The sequence below is a fragment of the Diplotaxodon limnothrissa genome, linkage group LG14 (assembly GCF_057381915.1).
Source record: "Diplotaxodon limnothrissa isolate DT_005_m linkage group LG14, D_limnothrissa_male_GT1.1, whole genome shotgun sequence".
NCBI lineage: Eukaryota > Metazoa > Chordata > Actinopteri > Cichliformes > Cichlidae > Diplotaxodon > Diplotaxodon limnothrissa.
Window position 1 is genome coordinate 30,951,215 of NC_140609.1, and position 22,185 is coordinate 30,973,399.

The 22,185-nt window shown below is 38.3% G+C and overlaps 3 protein-coding genes and 1 long non-coding RNA gene across 5 annotated transcripts; 1 reads left to right on the forward strand and 3 right to left on the reverse strand.

Moving 5' to 3' along the window:
- Positions 1 to 382: 382 nt before the first annotated feature.
- Positions 383 to 1,348, reverse strand: LOC146619153 (odorant receptor 131-2-like). Its single transcript, XM_085371322.1, has one exon. The coding sequence runs from the start codon at positions 1,346 to 1,348 to the stop codon at positions 383 to 385; it is 966 nt and encodes a 321-aa protein (XP_085227448.1).
- Positions 1,349 to 6,965: 5,617 nt separating this feature from the next.
- LOC146619154 (odorant receptor 131-2-like) lies at positions 6,966 to 11,112 on the reverse strand. The gene is made up of 2 exons (XM_085370750.1): positions 10,500 to 11,112; positions 6,966 to 8,402 (listed from the first exon to the last, which is right to left on the reverse strand). Exon 2 carries the CDS (start codon positions 8,375 to 8,377, stop codon positions 7,412 to 7,414), a length of 966 nt encoding a protein of 321 aa, XP_085226876.1. The 5' UTR covers positions 8,378 to 8,402; positions 10,500 to 11,112; the 3' UTR covers positions 6,966 to 7,411.
- A 200-nt stretch (positions 11,113 to 11,312) lies between these two features.
- On the reverse strand, positions 11,313 to 12,748 carry LOC146619155 (uncharacterized). Its single transcript, XR_014906797.1, has 3 exons — positions 12,682 to 12,748; positions 12,112 to 12,234; positions 11,313 to 11,525 (listed from the first exon to the last, which is right to left on the reverse strand). It is a non-coding gene; the product is annotated as an uncharacterized LOC146619155 (long non-coding RNA).
- A 3,237-nt stretch (positions 12,749 to 15,985) lies between these two features.
- On the forward strand, positions 15,986 to 18,392 carry LOC146619156 (diablo IAP-binding mitochondrial protein-like). Of its 2 annotated transcripts, none has more exons than XM_085370273.1 (6): positions 15,986 to 16,289; positions 16,485 to 16,599; positions 16,757 to 16,882; positions 17,271 to 17,381; positions 17,587 to 17,683; positions 17,833 to 18,392. In XM_085370273.1, exons 1-6 carry the CDS (start codon positions 16,153 to 16,155, stop codon positions 18,036 to 18,038), a joined length of 792 nt encoding a protein of 263 aa, XP_085226399.1. In that variant the 5' UTR covers positions 15,986 to 16,152; the 3' UTR covers positions 18,039 to 18,392. The 2 variants fall into 2 exon arrangements, with proteins under 2 accessions (XP_085226399.1, XP_085226398.1); XM_085370272.1 differs by having other exon boundaries at positions 16,482 to 16,599; positions 17,833 to 18,391.
- Positions 18,393 to 22,185: the final 3,793 nt, after the last annotated feature.

The following is a 22,185-nucleotide window of genomic DNA, read 5'->3' on the forward strand; positions in this document are numbered from 1 at the left end:
GAATTTTTTTTTTTATTCACTGTAAATATTTACCTGATAATTACAGAGCCCCTTTCATGAGTCAGATTCCCTGTTCTGTGCAAAAATATGTGAAGGTAATATGAAGCTTTAGAAACATATTAATCAGACAAATAAAGTGGATATCTTAATTTAGCATTTATATATACATGTATATATGTTGAGCTTTAGAGGAGGAACAGTAATACAAAGAGTTTGTTTTCGCTTCAGTGTAACTTTTTCCACTTACTGTCACTTCATGATATTAGTTTGTTCCACGTGCAGTATAAGAAGGAATCTGTTCATGGCCAGTGTGAATGAAAAAAGACAGAGATGCAGATACTCTGAACAGGTTTTCTGCAGGAGTCTAAACTGTTTTTTTTTTTCAAGAAGCAGACAAGCTGTCCTGCTGTTTGCTTCTGAAATGGGGCTTGACTGTGTCTAAGCAGCAGAGGAATGTTTTCCCAATGTAGCCCCTCAGACTGTGATCTCTGAAGCCGTAGATGAGTGGGCTAAGAAAGCGTGGGATTAGGATAAAACAGAAATAATTGAAAAAGGCAATGTCTTCCACTGGCCAGTTAGTGTATAACAATGTGAGACTTTCAGTGATGGGGAGCGTGAAAGCCAACATGCACAGAAGCAGCTGAAAGCCGTGCAGCAGCACAGTGTGCTTGGCTTTATTCACAGATACTCTGTCCTGTCTCAGCTTCCTGGTTTCCAGCAGGATTCTCACATATGTGAAGAAGATGACAACAGCCACAACTGCAAAGAACATCACACTCACAGCAGTTCTGAATAATGCTTGGATTGGAGATGAGTTGATAAGTAAATATATGCAAAGTCGAGGTGTAGAGAGGACATCTACAGCAGGACGCTGCTTTCCGATGGAGTACTCGATTATGAGGAAAATGCAGCTTGTAAGCCACAGACAAAGATTAATGATCCAGATACGGCCTGAGCGCCAGGCGGCCGGGCGCTGCAGGGGATAGAAGATGGCAACATAACGCTCCAGGGACATTGCAGCCAGGATTAAAGGTGTGTTCTGATAAGTAACAGTGGATATGAACAGCAGAGGAAAACAGTAGAAAACGGGAAATTTTACCTGACCCATTACAAGTAGGAAAAGCAGCACAGAGGACAGAAGCTGCAGGGTGTCATTGATCAACATGTGGGCAAACAGGATGTAACGTGGAGTGTTTAGGAACTGCCTGTGAGATGCAAACACATGCAGCATGACAACAATGCAGTAGAAGAAGGTGCAGAAGAAGGGGATAACTGCACATACTTTGATGATAACAGACAGGCTTTTTTGGGAAGTTGCATTAAAAGGAAGTTCAGTCAGATTCTGCATTCTGCAGCTTTAAGTTGCAGCACACCTGTTAAAAAAAGCACAACTTAAACTTCAATATACAGGAGATAAAATAAAACATAATGCATACTATCATTTACATTTACAACAGAAATTAGCTGCCTCATGTTAATAAAGTAATCATTAAAGTCAAATCACCCTGTAATACAAACCATTTACCCATTAAAATGAGACAGTGCCTCGCTCACCTAATAACAATGACTTTGTCTGACAGAAGAGCTCAGATTTCTCTTCTTCTCAGCACACAACATGTTTTCAACAATCAAAGTGTCAAAGATGGTCTTCTCTTGTCTGATCTGTTTGGCATCGGTTATCTTATGTTTGACTCAGTGCTGATTCCCCAGAGATAAATTAATTTCATGCTATCGTCATTAAGCATCATGGTTCTCATTAACTACAGATTACTGTAGGGAAAAGGATAAAGCACCTTTTATCACAGGATCCATGAAAGGAAGTTAAACAAACAAGTGATTCTATATCGCAAGGCATCCAAAGCAGCAGTTGCAACAGTCAAATTAGGAAAAATGTTCTCAATTTGTATTTCTACAAATTGTTTTTTCCTTTTCAGAGCACCAAGCTCCATCTCCACCCCCAGTTTCATGCGTCCTCTTCTCCTCACCTGCAGTGCATCGTAAGTAATTAGCTCACCTGTATTTAGGACCAGCTCACGCCTCTAGTCTTCGCCAGTTTGTCAGCTATTCTTTAGCAGTAAATCAGCCTCAATGCTTCGTTTAAACTTTGTAACATCCTGTGTTAATCTATTGTTCTCTTTGTCTTCAGTCTTTGGCATTTCTGGATCCCACACTAACCCACACTAACCAGTTCTTTCCTCGGATTTCCTGGAGCAGATCTGCTACCCGTGACTACTCACCTGCTGCTGCCAACCCATTGCTCATTGGAAATCTGAAAAGGATCAAAGAACTCACCTGCCTGCCGTCCTGCCCGCCGTCACTCATCTCCATTGACACTCACCCAGCAAAAGCCCCTCCTGGATCCTTCGTACTTTATTCTTCACGCAAACTCTGACTCAACACTTCTCCCAGCAATATCCTCGATCTTTCTCAGTGCCTGCTTATAACCCTCCTCTCCTTCTGTTACAGTTGCTGCTGCACCTGCATGATTACCTTTCAATGCCCTGCTCTTATCCCAGACCTCTTTGTGATGAATAAAGATTTCAGTGTTTGGAAATCTTGGTCTGTTGTGTCTGCTTTTGGGGTCCAACTCTCTCTCTTGGCCCTCACATTACACTGACTTTGTTGAATGGACACCTTGCAAATGATCATGGTTAATTGGGCCAGCTGTTTCTTGTATAAACTGCTTGTGAACGTCTGGGCGATGGCATTTGACCACATTTATGTACAACTAAATTTTAAGAATGACTGTGGAAGTCAGTGTAGAGACAGTTTGTGATGTGGGGATGTTGGTGAGGCCTCTTTCATATTGAGCCTGTCAGTGTAGGGTTATTGAAAGGTTAATTTAAGGCAGACTTCTGTATCATTTTTTATAATTATTTTCTACACAGTTGCATCAAAGTATTTTTAATTTGTCTGTTCATAGTTTTTCCTTTTAGTTTAATCCAGCTTTTAGGTTTAGTACAAAACAAGTTTACTATATCATCATATTCACTCTGAGCTAAGAGTAAAACATGGGCCTTTAAGTGTTTCTTACTAACAATGTAATAAAGCAGGACTCATTTTGTGCCACATGCAGTGCAATTTTACCTGGACCAGCAAAGCAATTCCCTCATAATACTGTCAGTGTTATAGTTACAGAGTTTACATTGTCTTGATGCATGTTCAGTCATCCAGGTATGGAAACCCCCTCTAAATTATTCTGTTTATCTGGATGGGAGAAAAGTTTTGTTGCTCAGCCAAGTGACTTCTTCAGTCTCAGCTGACTGCAGGGTTCTCCAACTTTATAAACAGTACATATGCACAATGCCTGAAATGAGCACCACTGACAAACAATGGGCTGTACGGTCAGTTTCTTCATCTTCTGATATGCAAATTCAACAGTTGCTGTGAGTGCCACTTATATTACTCTGTTTCCTCTGCTTTCCAACCCCAAAACACACTGCAGCAAAATCTGGTCCAAGGATCTGGCCTCTAATATGGTAATATAGCGTATGCTGTTACAGTAAGTGCCAGGAGGATTGCAGTGATTTATACATCAGGGAAACCAAACGACCTCTGGCTAAGAAGATGGCACAACACAGAAGAGCTAACTCGTCAGGCCAGGATTCCGCAGTCCATTTACACCTACAGGCCAGTGGACAGTCTTCCAACGATGAGGATGGACACATGAAAAGGGAAAGACCATCTCTGAATCGAGGAGGGGCCTAAGGGTACATCTTTCACCATCTTACAGTACTGTGATTGCAGCCATTGAGTACAAGTCACTCTCTGTGAATGGTACTCATGGCCATTGATCAGTGGTGACTAATCAATTTGCATTTTAATGATCAATAAACTGACCTTCCACCCATTATTAATCAGTGGTGCCGGTTTCAGTCATTATCCAAATGTTCTGTTTATAAAGTTGGGGAAACCTACAGTCAGCTGAGACTGAAGAAGTCCCCTGGATGAGTGACGAAATGTTTCTCCCACTGAAAACGTCACGACCAGATGAACAGAATCAACTTTTTGGGAAGACCTTTGGGAAAAGTCTTAAGGTCTTCCAGTTTCAAGATTAGCCTCTTCCTCCTTGTAACTGGACCTGAGGACTGGACAGCAGAGAGGCAAAAGGTGAATGGGGAGAGGTTGGGTGGCAACAGCAGAGATGAGGGGACAGATGTGTCTTTGAAGAAGGCAGAGGGGCAGCCTTGTAGGTTCTTGAGGGCTTCATTGCTGTAGACAACATTCAGCCACTCTGAATGAAGAGTTCTGATCAAAGTACAAGCCACCAGAGGGTTGGCCATTGCGACCGCTGGACCTTTGTAAAGTTCTGTGTGCAGGTCGAATACTTTGGCATAAAAACTGTGTGAAGATACAGTATTGTTAAACAGGGTCTTCAGACTGAAAATAAAAACTCAATAATAAAAATAGCATTTTTATGCACAAAACCTTATTTTCACCAGACGAAAGGAACAATATGAAAAAAAGATACAAATTCTGGGTATAAAGTATTAAATTAACATCTGCCAAAGTCCTCCATGGGCAAAGTATCAATTAGAATATTAGACTGATTTAAGGAAACCCGTATCTCATATAAATACCATAAATATTGAGCTTATTCCAGCTCAAACACTGCAAAAATCCACCACAATCTGTCACGGCCAAGGCCGAACTCGACAACCAGATTCAAATGCAGATCATACACAGAGGCACGGACGAGCGTAATAAACAGAACTTTATTTCCTAGGGCCTGACTACGGAAGAGGATTAGGGCCACTGGGGGAAAAAAAAAAAAAAAAAAAATTCTGAGATTAAAGTCAGAATTCTTTTTTTTTTTTCTCTCCTCTCCAGTGGCCCTAATCCTCTTCCGTACCTGACAAATACTGTGAGCTATGAGGAATAACATGGGAATTCAATTACGGTGGTAAACAGGAGTGACGCTAAACTATGAGAAACACTAGATTTACGAAAGCACTAGAGAATTGTGACGAGGGGATATGTACAGGGGCAAGGGGCAGGAAACATGACCTGGAGGCTCTGAACACTAGAAAGAGAGGAGACAAGTTTTAGTGACTGTGTCTGTAAATCCTGGTGAGTGTGAACCATAAAGAAACATTCACCAGGCAGGTGAGTGAATCCGAGAGGTGCTGTGACGCAAAGAGCTGCCAAACTAGCTTCAGGATGAAAGTGTGTATTGCCAGGAGATGGAGGTGGCAGACAACAGGATAGCTGATGGAAGAAAAAGCACAGGTTGAATATAATCCCCTTGCAAACAAAATCTCTTTCAGTGAACTACTATGGTGACCCGCACTAACTGTGATTAGCTGAAGACTTAGCGAAGAGGAGTGGTGACCGCTGGTCTTAAGTACTGGCAGCTCAATTGCCAGCAGGTGTGGAGACATGCAGGAAAGCAGCGAATCCACCCAGGGGTGGAACTGTGACTCAGTGGAAAAACCCCAGCACTCACCCAGACCACGACACAATCAAGCCAAAGTTTGATTTCTCGTGACCAAAAGATTCCTTCACAAAATTAGAAACACTTCCACAGAAGAACTATTGAGTTATTTGTATAAATTAGCGGGAAGTGACTTAGTATGTTTTGTATCAGTGATCCTGCATCCAACATAGTGAAATAAAGCCACAAAAACCTTAAATCTATTTTTTCTGCATTTTTTAAATAATATCATACATATAAGGTTTATACAAGCCTCTCCATTGACTTTAATTGCGTCTCCCCGTTTTTGCTGAACAGTACCGCTTCTGCATTTGGAGCAGGCTCTCAGCTGATCTGAGATCAGTCTTCGCCCTCTGTTCATCATATCATACATACAGCCTGGATTCATTCAGAACGATTAATTTGCGTTCATGTGCTCACCAATATCATCAGATTTATGGGGTTGTCAAGGATGCTGTTTCTGATTAAATAAGTTCAGTCTGAGCAAATAATGCGATATATTTTTGCTATATATATATATATATATATATATATATATATATATATATATATATATATATATATACACACATATATATTTGCAATATTTTGTTACGTTTTACTGTGAAGTCAGTATTTTAAAATCTGAAAATAAAAGAGAAATCATCTGCTCCTAAAAACAGTTTAAAAACCGTGTTTGGAATCACAGCGACATCTGCAGGACAAAGGCAGTGAGCCTGAATGAGCTGTGTGAGATAGTGCGTTGTTACACATTTGTACAATGTCTATACATTTGCAGTAAAGGCAAACTCACAAAGCTACACTGGTTTCAATTCATCTTAATATGTGCAACATATGCATTCAAAAGTTCTGCTAAATTCACTCCCACAATTGAGTAATCTTGTCTGATGGTTCTGGCACAGATTTTTAGTCTCTGCTGGTTTATGTTTAACAGCCTTAGATCTCTAAAACATTTGGGGTCATGATTGTTTTCACAGACAGTCCGAGAGATTTAGCCAGTTCATTTTTTAAATCTTATTTACATATTAAATTACTAATGTCAAAATTATCAATAAATCCTTCGCTCAAAAGGTCATTTTCACTAATTTCAGATCGGGAACATTTTCCCCAGTGCTGATCAAGACAACTTTTTAAACCAGAGTGCAGTTTAAGATGATTTCATGATAATACTAACCAAGGTGTTAAAAAATGAAACTGAGATGATAAAGACATTTTATCACAATTTTATAGAATTTCCTTCCAGTATAAAGGGACATCTTTTAGTGTTGCACTTATTTTTGTTAACAAAGTGACAAAATTGAAACAAGAATAAAAAAGTATTTTCTGAGATTCGCTCTAAACTCAAACAACTATTGTAGGTTAGGGATGTAATGGAGTTGTCAAACATTTATTAGTGCAAATATCACACTTTTAGTCAAACATGCAATCTGACACAAACACATGACCAACATGACGAGTTTCTTATTAAGATTTTAGACACCTTTTATTGGCCTTTTTAAGGAAAAGAAGTCAAATCAATATTTATGTGCTCAAATTACCACTGGAATTTTTTTTTTTATTTACTGTAAATATTTACCTGATAATTACAGAGCCCCTTTCATGAGTCAGATTCCCTGTTCTGTGCAAAAATATGTGAAGGTAATATGAAGCTTTAGAAACATATTAATCAGACAAATAAAGTGGATATCTTAATTTAGCATTTATATATACATGTATATATGTTGAGCTTTAGAGGAGGAACAGTAATACAAAGAGTTTGTTTTCGCTTCAGTGTAACTTTTTCCACTTACTGTCACTTCATGATATTAGTTTGTTCCACGTGCAGTATAAGAAGGAATCTGTTCATGGCCAGTGTGAATGAAAAAAATAATCACAGCATAAAAAATTGCTGTTCATTAGTGTTCATTCGGGCAACCGACAGACAGAGATGCAGATACTCTGAACAGGTTTTCTGCAGGAGTCTAAACTGTTTTTTTTTCAAGAAGCAGACAAGCTGTCCTGCTGTTTGCTTCTGAAATGGGGCTTGACTGTGTCTAAGCAGCAGAGGAATGTTTTCCCAATGTAGCCCCTCAGACTGTGATCTCTGAAGCCGTAGATGAGTGGGCTAAGAAAGCGTGGGATTAGGATAAAACAGAAATAATTGAAAAAGGCAATGTCTTCCACTGGCCAGTTAGTGTATAACAATGTGAGACTTTCAGTGATGGGGAGCGTGAAAGCCAACATGCACAGAAGCAGCTGAAAGCCGTGCAGCAGCACAGTGTGCTTGGCTTTATTCACAGATACTCTGTCCTGTCTCAGCTTCCTGGTTTCCAGCAGGATTCTCACATATGTGAAGAAGATGACAACAGCCACAACTGCAAAGAACATCACACTCACAGCAGTTCTGAATAATGCTTGGATTGGAGATGAGTTGATAAGTATATTTTTGCAGAGTACAGGTGTAGAGAGGACATCTACAGCAGGACGCTGTTTTCTGATGGAGTACTCAATGATGTGGAACATGCAACTTGTAAGCCACAGACAAAGATTAATGATCCAGATACGGCCTGAGCGCCAGGTGGCCGGGCGCTGCAGGGGATAGAAGATGGCAACATAACGCTCCAGGGACATTGCAGCCAGGATTAAAGGTGTGTTCTGATAAGTAACAGTGGATATGAACAGCAGAGGAACACAATAGAAAATGGGAAATTTTACCTGACCCATTACAAGTAGGAAAAGCAGCACAGAGGACAGAAGCTGCAGGGTGTCATTGATCAACATGTGGGCAAACAGGATGTAACGTGGAGTGTTTAGGAACTGCCTGTGAGATGCAAACACATGCAGCATGACAACAATGCAGTAGAGGAAGGTGCAGAAGAAGGGGATAACTGCACATACTTTGATGATAACAGACAGGCTTTTCTGGGAAGTTGCATTAAAAGGGAGTTCAGTCAGATTCTGCATTCTGCAGCTTTAAGTTGCAGCACACCTGTTAAAAAAAAGCACAACTTAAACTTCCATATACAGAAGATAAAATAAAACATAATGCATACTATCATTTACATTTACAACAGAAATTAGCTGCCTCATGTTAATAAAATAATCAGTAAAGTCAAATCACCCTGTAATACAAACCATTTACCCATTAAAATGAGACAGTGCCTCGCTCACCTAATAACAATGACTTTGTCTGTTAGAAGAGCTCAGATTTCTCTTCTTCTCAGCACACAACATGTTTTCAGCAATCAAAGTGTCAAAGATGGTCTTCTCTTGTCTGATCTGTTTGGCATCGGTTATCTTATGTTTGACTCAGTGCTGATTCCCCAGAGATATATTAATTTCATGCTATCGTCATTAAGCATCATGGTTCTCATTAACTACAGATTACTGTAGGGGAAAAGGATAAAGCACCTTTTATCACAGGATCCATGAAAGGAAGTTAAACAGACAAGTGATTCTATATTGTAAGGCAGGGGTGTCAAACGCCAGGCCTCGAGGGCCGGTGTCCTGCAGGTTTTAGACCTCACCCTGGGTCAACACACCTGAATCAAATGATTAGATCAATACCAGGTCTTTGGAGAATTTCAGGACATTTCGAGGAGGAAATTTAGCCATTTGAATCAGCTGTGTTAGATCAAGGACACATCTAAAACCTGCAGGACACCGGCCCTCAGGGCCTGGAGTCCGACACCTGTGTTGTAAGGCATCAAAAGCAGCAGTTGATACTGACTAAATGTTATCAATTTGTATTTTTACTTTTTTTCCTTAAATTCACTTTAATTTCACTGCTCATATTGACAACAAAGATCATTAAAATTTCACAATTACTGGTGCTAAAATATTAGCGTACATTAAAAAAGTAAATGTTCTTTTTTTTAAACAGTACAAAACACAAATACCCTGAATATAAACTATATTATATTTAGTGGAGGGGTATGTGAGCCAGTGAGCTTTCCTGAGCAGCAAAATACAATAGCAAAAGTAAAAATGTATTAAGTAAAACCACAATAAATGTAGATCATTATCATCTGAGCTTTGCAGTATTTTTTGGTGTAGCAATGTCTTAGTAGGATGAGTTTTTTTACCTAATAAATTTTGCTAACAAAATTATATACAGTTAGACCTTAATCTGGGTGTGACTAATGAGGGTGTGGCTGCATTTGTTTACAGTACAAAAAAGACATAACTTCTATAGATTTTTCTAAATTGACTAAAAGGCACAGTTCTTACTCCGATTATAAAATAAATGTAGCTACCTTGACCTCACCTAGTGACCCAAAATGTGGTTTTGAAGCACTGATATATCATGCCTTCTAGCACAGATTGTATGAAAAAGATGGCTGTAGCTGTTGTGGTCCAATCCAGTGGTTTTAGATAATAGGAAGTCTCAGCATTAGCTTTTCAGTAGCTGCTATATAAAGACAGAAGAAATTATGCTGGGGTGTCAAGCCTGGCTTGCAAGCACAGGAACAAATGTCTACTAATAATGGTTAAGTAACAAACAGTATGCTGTCATCATTATTTTTTTACTGGAAAGTTTCATTTTAGCAACATGCTTTTGGGACTAGCATTAAGATCATCAGGCCTCAGTCCTACGCTATTTCCTTTAAATGTCCTCCTGAAAAGACTAGGGATGGGTATCGTTTAGGTTTTATCCGATACCGGTGCCAAACCGGTACTTTTGAAACGGTGCAGGTGTTTAAACAGTGCTCAAACCGCTGCTTAAAGAATGGAGAACACAAACCTTGTCCAAAAACCTCTCATGTTTAGCTGTTTTTTTGTAAAAAGATAACAATGTTAGCCTTTTCTGCAGCTATAGGGCATATATGGTATCACTTTTGGCTGGAAGCAGTGCTTAAACAATGGAAAAAACACAAACTTTGTCCAAAAACCTCTCATGTTTAGCTGTTTCCCACTTTTTCTTTGGTCATTTTTGGCCAGGGTGAAGGGAGTATCTGCCATCAAACAAGAGGACAGCCGCATGTAACTACGATGGTGTTTGCTAGTTCACCTTACATGCATTAATGTAATAACGTGGTGAGCCTACTCAACGTAAATTACACACGAACAACATGAAGCTACTCACGCAGAGAAGAACGGCTGCTGCTGCCATCATCATCCGTCATCATTTCTGCTACACTGGCAGGGCTAGGGGCCAGGACTCTCCTCTTCGGGTTCTTGGGGGATGTTGCTAACTCCGGGTCCGATAACAGGCACCACACCCGCAGTAGATGCGCTCGGTGTGAGGTCTCGCAGCAAGCTATCAAATACGGTGCATTTCTTGGCTTTTAAAAAAACGCTATGCGTCGTCAGGTGTTTCATCAGATTCGAGGTGTTACCTCCTTTGCACAGTATCAGCTTAAAGCACTTGTTGCAGGCTGCTGAGTTTGCATCTTTTGCTGTGAAGTACAGCCAGACTTTTGACCACTTCGCCTTGGGCATTTTTAATCTGTAGCTCTGCTCTAAAAGAATGTACGTACCTGGGCCTGCCTACTATCCTTGGAAAGGTAAAATGATTGGCTAGAATCCAAAGTGTACACAGCAAATCCAGCATGTCCATATTAACACTGTCGGATTTGATTTCAACACTATTAAAGTGTCTATATGGGTCCACACCAGAGAGTGTTAATTTAACTCTTTTTGGAGAGTTGGTACGTTAACTCTGATTTAGTGTTAAACACCAAATCTGTCTGGAGTTGATAATTTAACACTTGGTGTTAAGAGTTTATATATTAACTCTCAAAGAGTATTTTAGTTTAACTACGTAAGAGTTATCTTCTAATTCATTCTAAAAAGCGGGAATTTTACTGTTCTGAACTTCTAGAAATTTCTTTTGGAAATAAACATTTACTAAAAAGATGCAATGGTTTTTGAAAAACATTTATTCTGAACTGTGCACCACAATTTCAAAACATTTTCTGAAAGATGTAACAGTATACATGTTCTCACTTCATTAGAATTTTGTTTATCAAAAGGTCTGACATGGTAAATGCAAATAACAGCATTCTCATCACTTATTTCTTCAATACAATATGCATGTCCTTCATTCATCCCTTTGTGGAACTTCAACGCACTTCTGCTCTCCCCCATATTCCATCTTCACAAGCATATCCTGTGCGGAGATTGAATAAAAATTAGTTGACACTAATTAATGGCACAAACAATCCAGTAAACAATTGCAGCACAGTAAAAAAAAAAAAAAAAAAGGAATCCTCTTTGAGCCATTACTTGTGTAAAGTATTTTCCCAAAAGACAAGGACACAGGCAACAGGTAATACTGAACTAAATGTAAAACCTCAACCTTTTTCATTTTTACCTAAACCGTGTGCACAAAACTCTGGAGGGATCTATGCTAACGTAGAATCGAGTCAGGACGTCTGCTACTGCTATTTGCTCGTTTTTTTTTATGGGCGATCGTTTTCAGGCTTCAAGTAGCACCATTATACCAACATTTCACATTCTAGACATTGTTTTAGGTGTATTTGACCAAAAGTTTGACTGAAAATTCACATGCAAGCTTTTTTCAAGGCTGTGGTATTTGCCCGCAAACAATACCTTTCAGCTAGCTAAAACAGAATATTATGCTATCACCGAGCAACATGGCTAATGCCTTTCACACAGCTTTGTCTCAACTCCAAAGAGCCACAGAAGTAAAAGCTCATAATAATAATTGAAACAATCTTTGAAAAATGACTTACCAAGCATGGCAAACAACTCAAATATGTAGAGCAAAATGTTCTGAAACGGCTTCACTTCAGCTTCGATTGGAGCCGTGCTAGGGGCGGAGTCTGTGAATTTACTCTGTTGGTGTCATAGCCCCTCTAGGAGTTCAGAGTTAAGAGGTCAAGAGTTAATGTTTCCATTGTAACACCTCCAGATTTGACAGAGAAACACTCATTTTTAACACTCGATTTTAACTACTATCATTTTACACCTCAGAGTTACATTAAAAGAATGTGACTCTGCTTAGAGTAAAATTAACTCTACTTTTGCAAGAAGACTATTAACACCAAAACATTTAACACTTTTGAATTTGCTGTGTATGACATCTCAGTAAAAAAAAGCACCGAAATAAAGCACCAAAATGTGCACTGCTTTTCAGTCTGGTTACTATCCGGTGCATACTGGTACCCATCCCTAGAAAAGACTGTAGGGTCAAAGAATTTAATGTATATGTTAACCTTCATAATCAAGATATATAAAATATTTAAACCAACAGCCAAGAATTAAAAAACACCTAAATGATCATAAACCAGAACAGTAATTACCTTCCTAAGCTCAGTGTTTTTCCATCCCACAGGCTTAAAAGTTTGCTGAACTTGGCTCCATGTTGGAAGCCTCTTATGCAATGAAGGTTCATGTGTACCAAAAGCTGTACTTTGAGGGCACGGAAAAAGGCTCGAACACAGTAGAAAAGCCACAAATGCTGATACTGATGAAAATGCAGATGTAGGTCCAAAATGCACACCACTTTGTTCTTAAAATTTCCACATTTTGTAAGCCATCCACTATGACAGATTGGACATTTGGTGGGCCAGTTCTGGTTATATGTTGGACATAATTGTTAGAGAAAATGCAAGAAAATGTAGTACAAGAATCTAATGCTTTAAGATGTTTTTTTATATTTAAAAAAACATTTGATAAAATGTATAGTTAGCTGCAAGTTAAAAATAATTTGCTTGATTATCAATAAAATAAAATGTTTTAGAGTTTGAACCCCTTCAGTCAGTATTTTTAACAAAGTGGAAAATGGAAAATGGTTGGTGGGCTAGATGGCACACTATTGCTCACATTTGGTCTGGCAGCTCTAAATGCAGTATCACTGGTAAAGAATTTAGACATCTAGCTAAGATTTGGCTTTGGGTTTTTACCAGAATCTAAGTTTACTCTACCTGGTCATACTATCTTAGTTTGTAGTGGATTGTCCAAAACTGTCAATGGCTCAAAGCTACTTAAACAGACCATCAGACTCTTGATGAAGTCCAGGATTATGTTCAGACATGTGATTAAGTGTTCAGTAAGGTTTTAACGATGATAATTGCTGGTATCATATGAGAAGTAATGTTTTTGCCAGATAGGAGGACAAATATGTGGACCTCTGTATATCAGAACTCCAGCAGGAATGGCCTGAATGTTTTGAACACAATGCACCATTTAATTTTTGTTTATCCTCCAACTGTGATTTTCAGGTCTGTACTAGTATATGCTGCTTAGATTTTTGTCCTGGTCTTGTAAAAATGGCAAACACCCTACTGGCACAAAACCTGTGGTATCTTTGACATAGTGCATTATCTTTTTGTGACAATGTTTAACATTCTTGCACAACATCACTCAAGTTGGTAATCAGAGCATAGAGCTGCAGGTGCAACAACAGTATTGTTTTTTAAAAAAAGGTGATGAAATCTATTAAGAGGTTTTTCTTCATTGAGTGTTGAATCTCCAGAGGGCCGTTAGAGGGCATGTCCCAAGTCCCCCGCTTAGTAATTAACAGACTCGCTGATTATTAACACAAAGCTCTCGAGTCCCATTGAGCAACCCGAAGTTTTCTTTTGTTTGGCAAACCAGTTGACTCTATAGAGAGCAGCTCATGGGGGTTTGTCAGCTGTTTACGTAAGTTCTGCGTCAGTAATGAGGACCCCAGAGGACAGGGCCACAGTTCTGTCCAAAACAAACTTTCTGTTTTTTGAACCCAGCTCAGCAAATAACTTTCATTGCATCAGACAAAGGGCAATTGCCAGACTTTTGGCCAGTTGAGTTTTAGTGGAACATTAAATGCACACAGAGAGAAACGCAGAGAAGGTGAAGTATGTGTGTAATGCAGATTTGACGAAGAAATGATGCATTATTTTGCTACAGTGTTGGCCCAATTGTATGACCATCCAATGTGCTCATCATGTTGTAAAGTTTTCCTGAGATTCAACACCTAAGTATATAGTTTCTCCAGTCATTTTCCTCAAAGTAGTTTTAAACCTGTTGAAGTCAATTTATTATCTGATCATATCAGCTTATTTAATGCAGTACTTACAAAGAAAAAAAAAATTAAAACCGAAGCTTATGACATCAGCAGTTCCTCATTTCCCAACTGAGGCCCTCTTTCTCCACCATAAACAACTGTAGTCTCTTTTTGGATTCCAACACAAAAAGTTTATTTTGGAAAAGAAAACATTTGTAATGTTTTGTGCATCATTTTGAAAAACTACCTGCCAAAATTCATCTTGGCATATTTGATATCTTAAGATTTGCATTAGTAATTAAAACTTTCTATTTTAACATTGTTTGTTTTGAACACAGTTTAGATGACTTGTACAAAACAATGGACTCAGTGCTGCACTTATGTCATATTGTTCATACAAGATTAACTTGATCCAAAAGGGGGGGGGGGAGGCGAGAAAGTGTCTGAAAATAGTGCAGCAGAAATAAACCAAATATCTGTTTCAGTTATGTTCTGTATTTTTTTAATCGTTGATGTTTTTGCATACTTTTCACATTCTTAGTGAACTTCAATATTGCTCTCTTCCCTATTTCAGTCCATTTGTCAACCGTTCGACTGATGTATAGGCCATTTACACTCAGTGACATGCAGTTAGTGAAAACCCCTCTCCCTATGAGTCTGTATGGAAATCTGTATGCAAAGTGATAGATTTGCAGTACCATAAATTACACACAACATAGTGATTTTCACAGTGGTAGTTGATGAAGAAATGCTGACGTTAGGCACAGACAGCAAATGCACTACATATGCACCACAGTCTACCCGAATTGTGACAAATCTACCTCTTCAAGGAGTATAGTGTGCCATGACCAGATGTGGTACACAACTTACAGTCACTTCCTTCTATTTTGGAAACTTTCCCTTATGCATCTTTTGTTTTTTTCTTGCTACCTTTGTCTTGCTTTACCTGTAATTCCCTAATTATTTTCACTCAATCCTTGGTCTCTCCTGTCTCATTTCCTCACCAATGTGAGCATGCACAACAGCCCTACTTCCAATCTTTGGCTCTTGTGTTAACCTGGGGTGGTTTCATTTGAAGTTACTAGCTTCAATAAGCCTGTTCAAAACACCTATATTACCCACAATGCAACTCCCAGTAGTTTGTTGTTCTAGGTAGTGGCTACTGACTTTCGTTGTAGTTATGCAACATTCCAAAAAATGATAATGAAAAATGAAAAACAGAGTTTGGCCCTTGTGCTTTATCAATCTTCTGCTCTGCCCTAACCCTAATTGTACATTATGAAATAAAAGCCCCTTTTCAGGTGTGGGAAATTGTATGAGTAAAAATAGTTGTTTTGCTTTTTTTTTTTCAAATTAAAATGTAATGAAAGTTGGTAAACTTTTTGCCATTAACTACATCTAGCCATACATATAAACCCTAAGCAGTGATAGACATAGTAAAAGATAGAAAGTCCACAACCAGCACAAATGGTCTCTAACCTGCACGTATCTACAGGGTTTTAGAGATAACACCAAATACGCACATTTGCAGGGACAGTCAACAGATCAATGCCTTTTGCGTAATTGAGTGGTGCTGAGTCACTATAAATACTGACAAGACATGATAGTTTTTATTCACAGAGCAGATTCAAACCTCTCTAGCAGCAAGTAAGACTTTTACTAAGGAAAGGCAACAGTGAGAAAAGTGCAAGGTTTAAACTGAACAGAAAAACCTCCAGCCAGGAACTTATTTTACAGATTAGATAAATAGACTCTGTAAGTGCAGCAGATCAAATTAATCTGCAAAATGCAAGCTGTTCGTCAGTGTTCAGTGTGTGCGAGCCGTGCCGCTACAGGACTTGTGCGGAATCAGATAGATATTTCAGTGCTGCGGACCAGCAAGAGCGTGCTGAGGAGAGGAGCAGCCTGCATTCGTTTCCTCGGGTAAGTTAAGAATAAATATTCAACAAAATGCTTTGCAAAGTTAAAGCCGGACTTTGATCTTTGGTACTAATTGATATTTACCACAAGTTGGTCCAAATCAGATCATAGGACAATAACTCACAGCATTTCAAAATGAAATATCATTAATTTGTTTGCTGGTCCTACTCCTAACGTTCTGCACTGTTTCTACAGCAGCTCTGAGAGCAGGATACCTGGAAACCAGAAGTTTGGGGAACCGATAAAGCCTTCACACATGAGCATAGCATCTTTAAGCGTTGCCCGTGGGTTTTGCACTGTCCGTTTTACACAGGTGGGTGAGTCTCCAAAAATATCATAGAAGTATGAATTAGTACAGTCACCTACAACTAGCACTAATGTTGACTCTTCAGGAAAATTTCTTCTTCTTATAGATAATATACATATGGAGAAATTAAAGAAAAGACTAAAAAACACTGATTTGTTTGCAGCAAGTGGAAAACCTCTCACATGACTCTCTGATCAGAAGAGCTGCCTCAGTGATTACAGACAGCTCATGTACTTTCCTCTCCCAGACCACCTTGGCTTACTTTGATGCCCTTGCAGACTATTCAAAGGTAGGTTTTTACAGTGTGTAAGACATGGTTTGTAAAATTTCATATCCCAAAAGATTTAAAAAAGCTTCTTTTAAATTCAACACAAATATGAGAGGACAAAAACATCTGGACACATCTATTCAGTAATATACTGCAGCAGTTTTCAGCCTAATATTAAATATGGTGACAATAAACTTTGGAATTTAATTTACTTGGACCAATTTACAAAAACTGAGAGACAATGGATAAAATTTGCAAAAAATCTAAAATAAAGTCTTGTATGTCTGATTTGAATTTACACAAGTAGCCCGAAATACTTTTCAGTGTCCTACAAACTCTTCTGAGTTTGTAATTCAAATGTTGCTGTGTACTGTAACTGACTGCTTTTGTTCCCTCTGTTTACTCACAGGCTGTGCACTCACGCATTGCTTTTCAAAGACAATATTTGGCCTCACTGGGAAAAATTACCCCAGCAGAGGAGGATTCACTCCAGCAAGCGATCAATGGCTGGCGTGCAGAGGTTGGTGTGTGTTGTCCTCTTTGTTCTTAACCTCTTAAGCCCCAAGCCTACCTGATCGCCTGCCTTTTGCCCCCGTATCAGCGGGCGTTGGGGCTTAAGAGGTTAAAACAAATGTTTAATGTACTTTTGTGTTGAGTTTATATTTTGGAAATTAGCTTTTACACCACAAAATTATTGAGTTTGTCACTTCTCTCTGTCTTAACAGGCTAGTGAAAGACTAGTCGAATGCAAACGTTATGAATCAGCTTGGATCAATGCCATCAGCCTGTGTAAAATGGCAGCTGAGGCAGCGTGCACTTCAGGTGAGAAGAATATTTTCCTGAATTATGGATGAATGAAGTCATTACAATCAAATTTGAAACATGTGCTGTTACTTTATAAAGTTCTGAGAATAGTTGCATACACCTATATTTTTACTTAGAAATCTGACAAAATGAATCTGTGTTTCCAGGAGCTCACCAGGCATCCATCTCAATGAGGACAAACATCCAGGTGGCCCAGTCGCAGGTGGAAGAAGCACAGAAACTTTCTGCAGAGGCAGAAAAGAAGCTGGCTGAGACAAAAGTAGAAGAGATCCAGAGGATGGCAGAATATGCTGCCTTCCTTGAGGATCGTGATGGGCCTGAGGTGCATGAGGCTTATCTACGAGAGGACTAACACAGACATATGGGAAAACAGGAAAACAATGTGCAAGTGCTATTGATTTCAAAGTAATATGAGCTCAACTTTGAAAACTTTTTCTACTCTTTTTGCTGTAATAGCTTTCCTGCTGTGAGATATTTACATGTTTACTTTCACAGAAGAACAAAGCACAAAAGGCTAATTTTGAAAATAAAATTAACAATAAACCACTTGCATATATTTTTATTTAAGACTATTTATTAGGGTTAGTAAATGTAGGAAAACGATGGAATCACTAATATTTTGTTCCAGTGATTCTTATCCATCAGTGGATTACAATATATGTTTTGCTGTAACAAAGATTTTTTTTAAATAAAATGACTGTGTCCTCCTCCTTGTTTTTAAAGATTTAATTTCAATTCAATTTTATTTATAGAGTGCCTAATCACAACAACATCAAGGCTCTTTATATTGTAAGGTAGGCCCTACAACAGAACATACAGACAAAAACCCAACAATCATATACCCTATTATCCCCTATTATAACTATCACGACAGTGGGACGAAATACTCCCTTTGTGGAAGGGAGCCAGAGATTAATAGTAATTAATGATTCAATGCCGAGACTTCTATTAACAAATGGTGAATGAGAAAGGTGACTGAAAAGGACTACTCAATGCATCATGGGAATCCCCCAGCAGCCTATGCCTCTTGCAGCATAACTAAGGGTGGATGGGGATCACCTGATCCAGCCCAAAATATATGCTTTAGAAAAAAGAAAGGTTTTGAGCCTAATCTTAAAAGTAGAGATAGTGTGTGTCCCCCGAATTCAAATTGGAAGCTGGTTCCACATAAAAGGGGCCTAAAACTGAAGGTTCTGCCTCCAATTTTACTTTTAAATACTCCAGGAACAACAAGTAAAGTGCTCTAATGTAGTCATATAGTAGGGCTGCACGATTTTGCATAAAATGAGAATCACAATTTTTTGGCTTAGAATTGAGATCACGATTCTCTCACGATTTTCTTTTCCAGTATAAATATTTATTGCACTTATTAACTGCACATCAACTTCGTAACAGTTGAGACTGAACATAAAAACAATAAATAAACATAAAAACAACAAATGTCTCACGTTTTGTTGTTGCCGCAAAATGTTGTACTGCTTGAAATTCCGTCTCCACCGTTGCTCGACACTGCATGTATAGAGCAGGTAGTGCAACAATAGAAAAATAGTTGCGGGACGGCACTGTGTAGCGTTTGTCTAGGGTGTTGATCATTTTCCTAAATCCCTCGTTTTGCACAGTGTTGATGGGAGCCGTTAGCTTCGAGCTAGTGGGTGTCAGATCTCCAAAAACGTCGGAGCACTTTTGCAAATATGTGATGTCTTGTAAACTGAGCAGGTATCTGACGTTTACACAACTACATTCACGCCTCAAAATATCTTAAAAGTGTATTTTGTGACCCAGAAAGAGTAATATTAAAACTAAGTAGCTGCCGCCATTGTTGGAATTCAACTTTTGCGAGATCTCGCAAAACTTTTGCGAGATCCCGAGTTTGTTTTGCGAGATCTCCCAAAAGTCCGTCTTAATTTTTTTTTCTCCCATGTCCCCTGCGGGGCTCCGTACTAAACCAATGTTGTCTGCAGTTTTGGTTGTAGCATGCAACAAAGTTATACTGATTTTGATGATACTGCTAACAGAACTTCAGCTCTTTGCAAACATCTGCAAGACGGCATGCTAACGCAAAGCTAGCCAAGAACCCCAAGTGATAAGATAAGATAAGACTTTATTGATCTTATGGCGGGAAAATTTATGCTTTACCTCAGCTCAGGTACAGAAGAAAAATACAAAAATACAAATAAATACAAACAAATACAAAATAAGTAAGATAATATTATAAACAGTAGTATACACAGTATGTGATTATGGATATAGAGTTCTGGAAATATGCAAGACGTAAATGATATTAAAGCTGAGTGTATGGACACCACTGCCCAGCAGCCAGAGCCTGATTGCTAACAGGTAACAAAGGCAGTAATGAGCAGTCAGGCTTGCAATCTCCATTTCTACCTGTTCATGTGTCTACAGTAAAATCATTGTGGTGTCTTTAAAGTCTCTTTGAGCTGGTTTTCAACTTCGCTTGCTGCATTACTTTTAGGAAAAGTAACACAAACTCACCAACAAGCATTTATTTCATTTGTTTACTTGAGGTTTGATACAACCTTTAATGAAGCCAAGTGTATTAATGATGAGTTGAACCAAGAACTTTCTAAGTTGGATAAATCGTTACAGCTTGTTACTATTAACTTTCAGTCCCGTTCTTATGTAATTTGGCATACTTCAGCCTTTTCTTGCTGTTTTTCTTCCTTAAGAATGACTTCTTGACAGACACCATTCTATCTAATCCATAAGTGAAATATAACATGTGTTTTGCTTTAATAATATAACAAAATTATTGTGTGTTCCATTGTTTTATGACATCTACATAACAGTAGTAAAAGAAAATGTGTATTTGTTACAATTTATAATTGTTATGATATCGGTTGTGCATCCACATTTGGTGCCCTATCACATAATGCCAAATTGCGATGACATGATTCAGGTGTTTTAATAATGAACATATTAGATCCTGGAAAATTCCATTTAGTTTTATTTATATTGTGATAAATAATCATGAAGTGTTTGATCTTGCTGATTAAATATGTCTATGCCTAAAGACATTAGAGAAATAAATTTGTTCAAAAAGACATTTATTCTTATTTAGCCTCTTATGTTAGACTTGATAAGTGGAAAACACCACACATACTTATTATTTTGTTTATTGTTCCACATATTGTGTAGATATTCTACAGTAAATTCTGTCAAATGAGATGAACTAACTCTTATTATTTACATTTTTTTTAAACCTCAGTGTAAATTGTACCTGTTAAAATATATGAAGTTAATCATTACATGCTTGTCGATATTGTCCAAATTAATGAATGTTTTGATTAAATATGGATGTTACCATTATTAATAGTAGTGATGTACTTTGTCAAATCACATGTTTTTTTGAACAGGATGAAGTAGGCATGAGATTTTTCAAAGAAAGAAAGTGTTAGATTATAATATTATTTTAGGCCATGTTATACCCCTAATTAAAGATTGTGAATTATTATGTAGTTTTAGTTTGCATTATTCTCCTGAATTAGAAGAAGCTGATAACTATTACATTAGTTAAACTGATTTGCATTACATTAAATTGCTGACTTGTTGTGAATGAATGATATTGTTTTATGATGCATTATATTGCTGAGTTATAAGAAATACTGTTCGCAGAAGGTTATTGTCTAATTTGTCTGAGTAGAAGAGAACAGAGTGTGCTGGAGTTTTCTGCCCCATTTCAGCAGGAGCAGATAAACAGGGAGCCAAGGTCGTAGCTTAGGCGCTGTGTGAGAGAAAGCATGTGAATGTTTAGGCTTTGTATGATAAGGTGGAGGCACCAGAGGCTATAAAAGTTTGAGCAATGCTCCACCATTTTGAGATTTTGAGGCTGTCTGCATCAGTGTCCATCTCCCACGTGTGTGATCATTAAATCATCGTTTGACTCAACCCGACCGGACCAGTGTTGTTATTGTGGTTTTTCTCTTGTCTCCATCCCCAATATTTTGAACCTTAACATTTTGGGGGCTCGTCCGGTGGTATTGGGGTGGAATTTAAAAGTTTGGACGGTCCGAGGTTGTCGAACGGACAGGCACGAGCCAGTGGTCTGATTTGAGTGGACAAAAGCCGGCTTATCTAAAGGTAAGGCACTACCTGTTGAATTATTTCCAAAATGTGCCAAATTGGATATGACTAAATTAAAGTCCACTCACTGAAATTACTGGTAGAGTGTCTGTTTTGATTTTGATGAGAATCACCGTGTGTTATGCAGTTAAAGTTGCTTAAGAGTATTTAATGAAGTTGAAGTAAATATGAACGTAATAATGTTGGGTTTGAGTCCCTGGATATTGAGCTGAAGGCTCAAGTAGTTTGGTAGGGAAATTAGGACAGAAACTGTTCCCAGAAGTAACAGAGACTGTTTAATTGGTCGTAAAAAAGTTATCTTTCTTCGGTGAGACCCGTTATGGTAAAATTTTTCAAAATCGGTTAGGTTAAAATTATTATAGGACGGCAGCCCAGAAGTCTGCTAAGAAGCACATAGC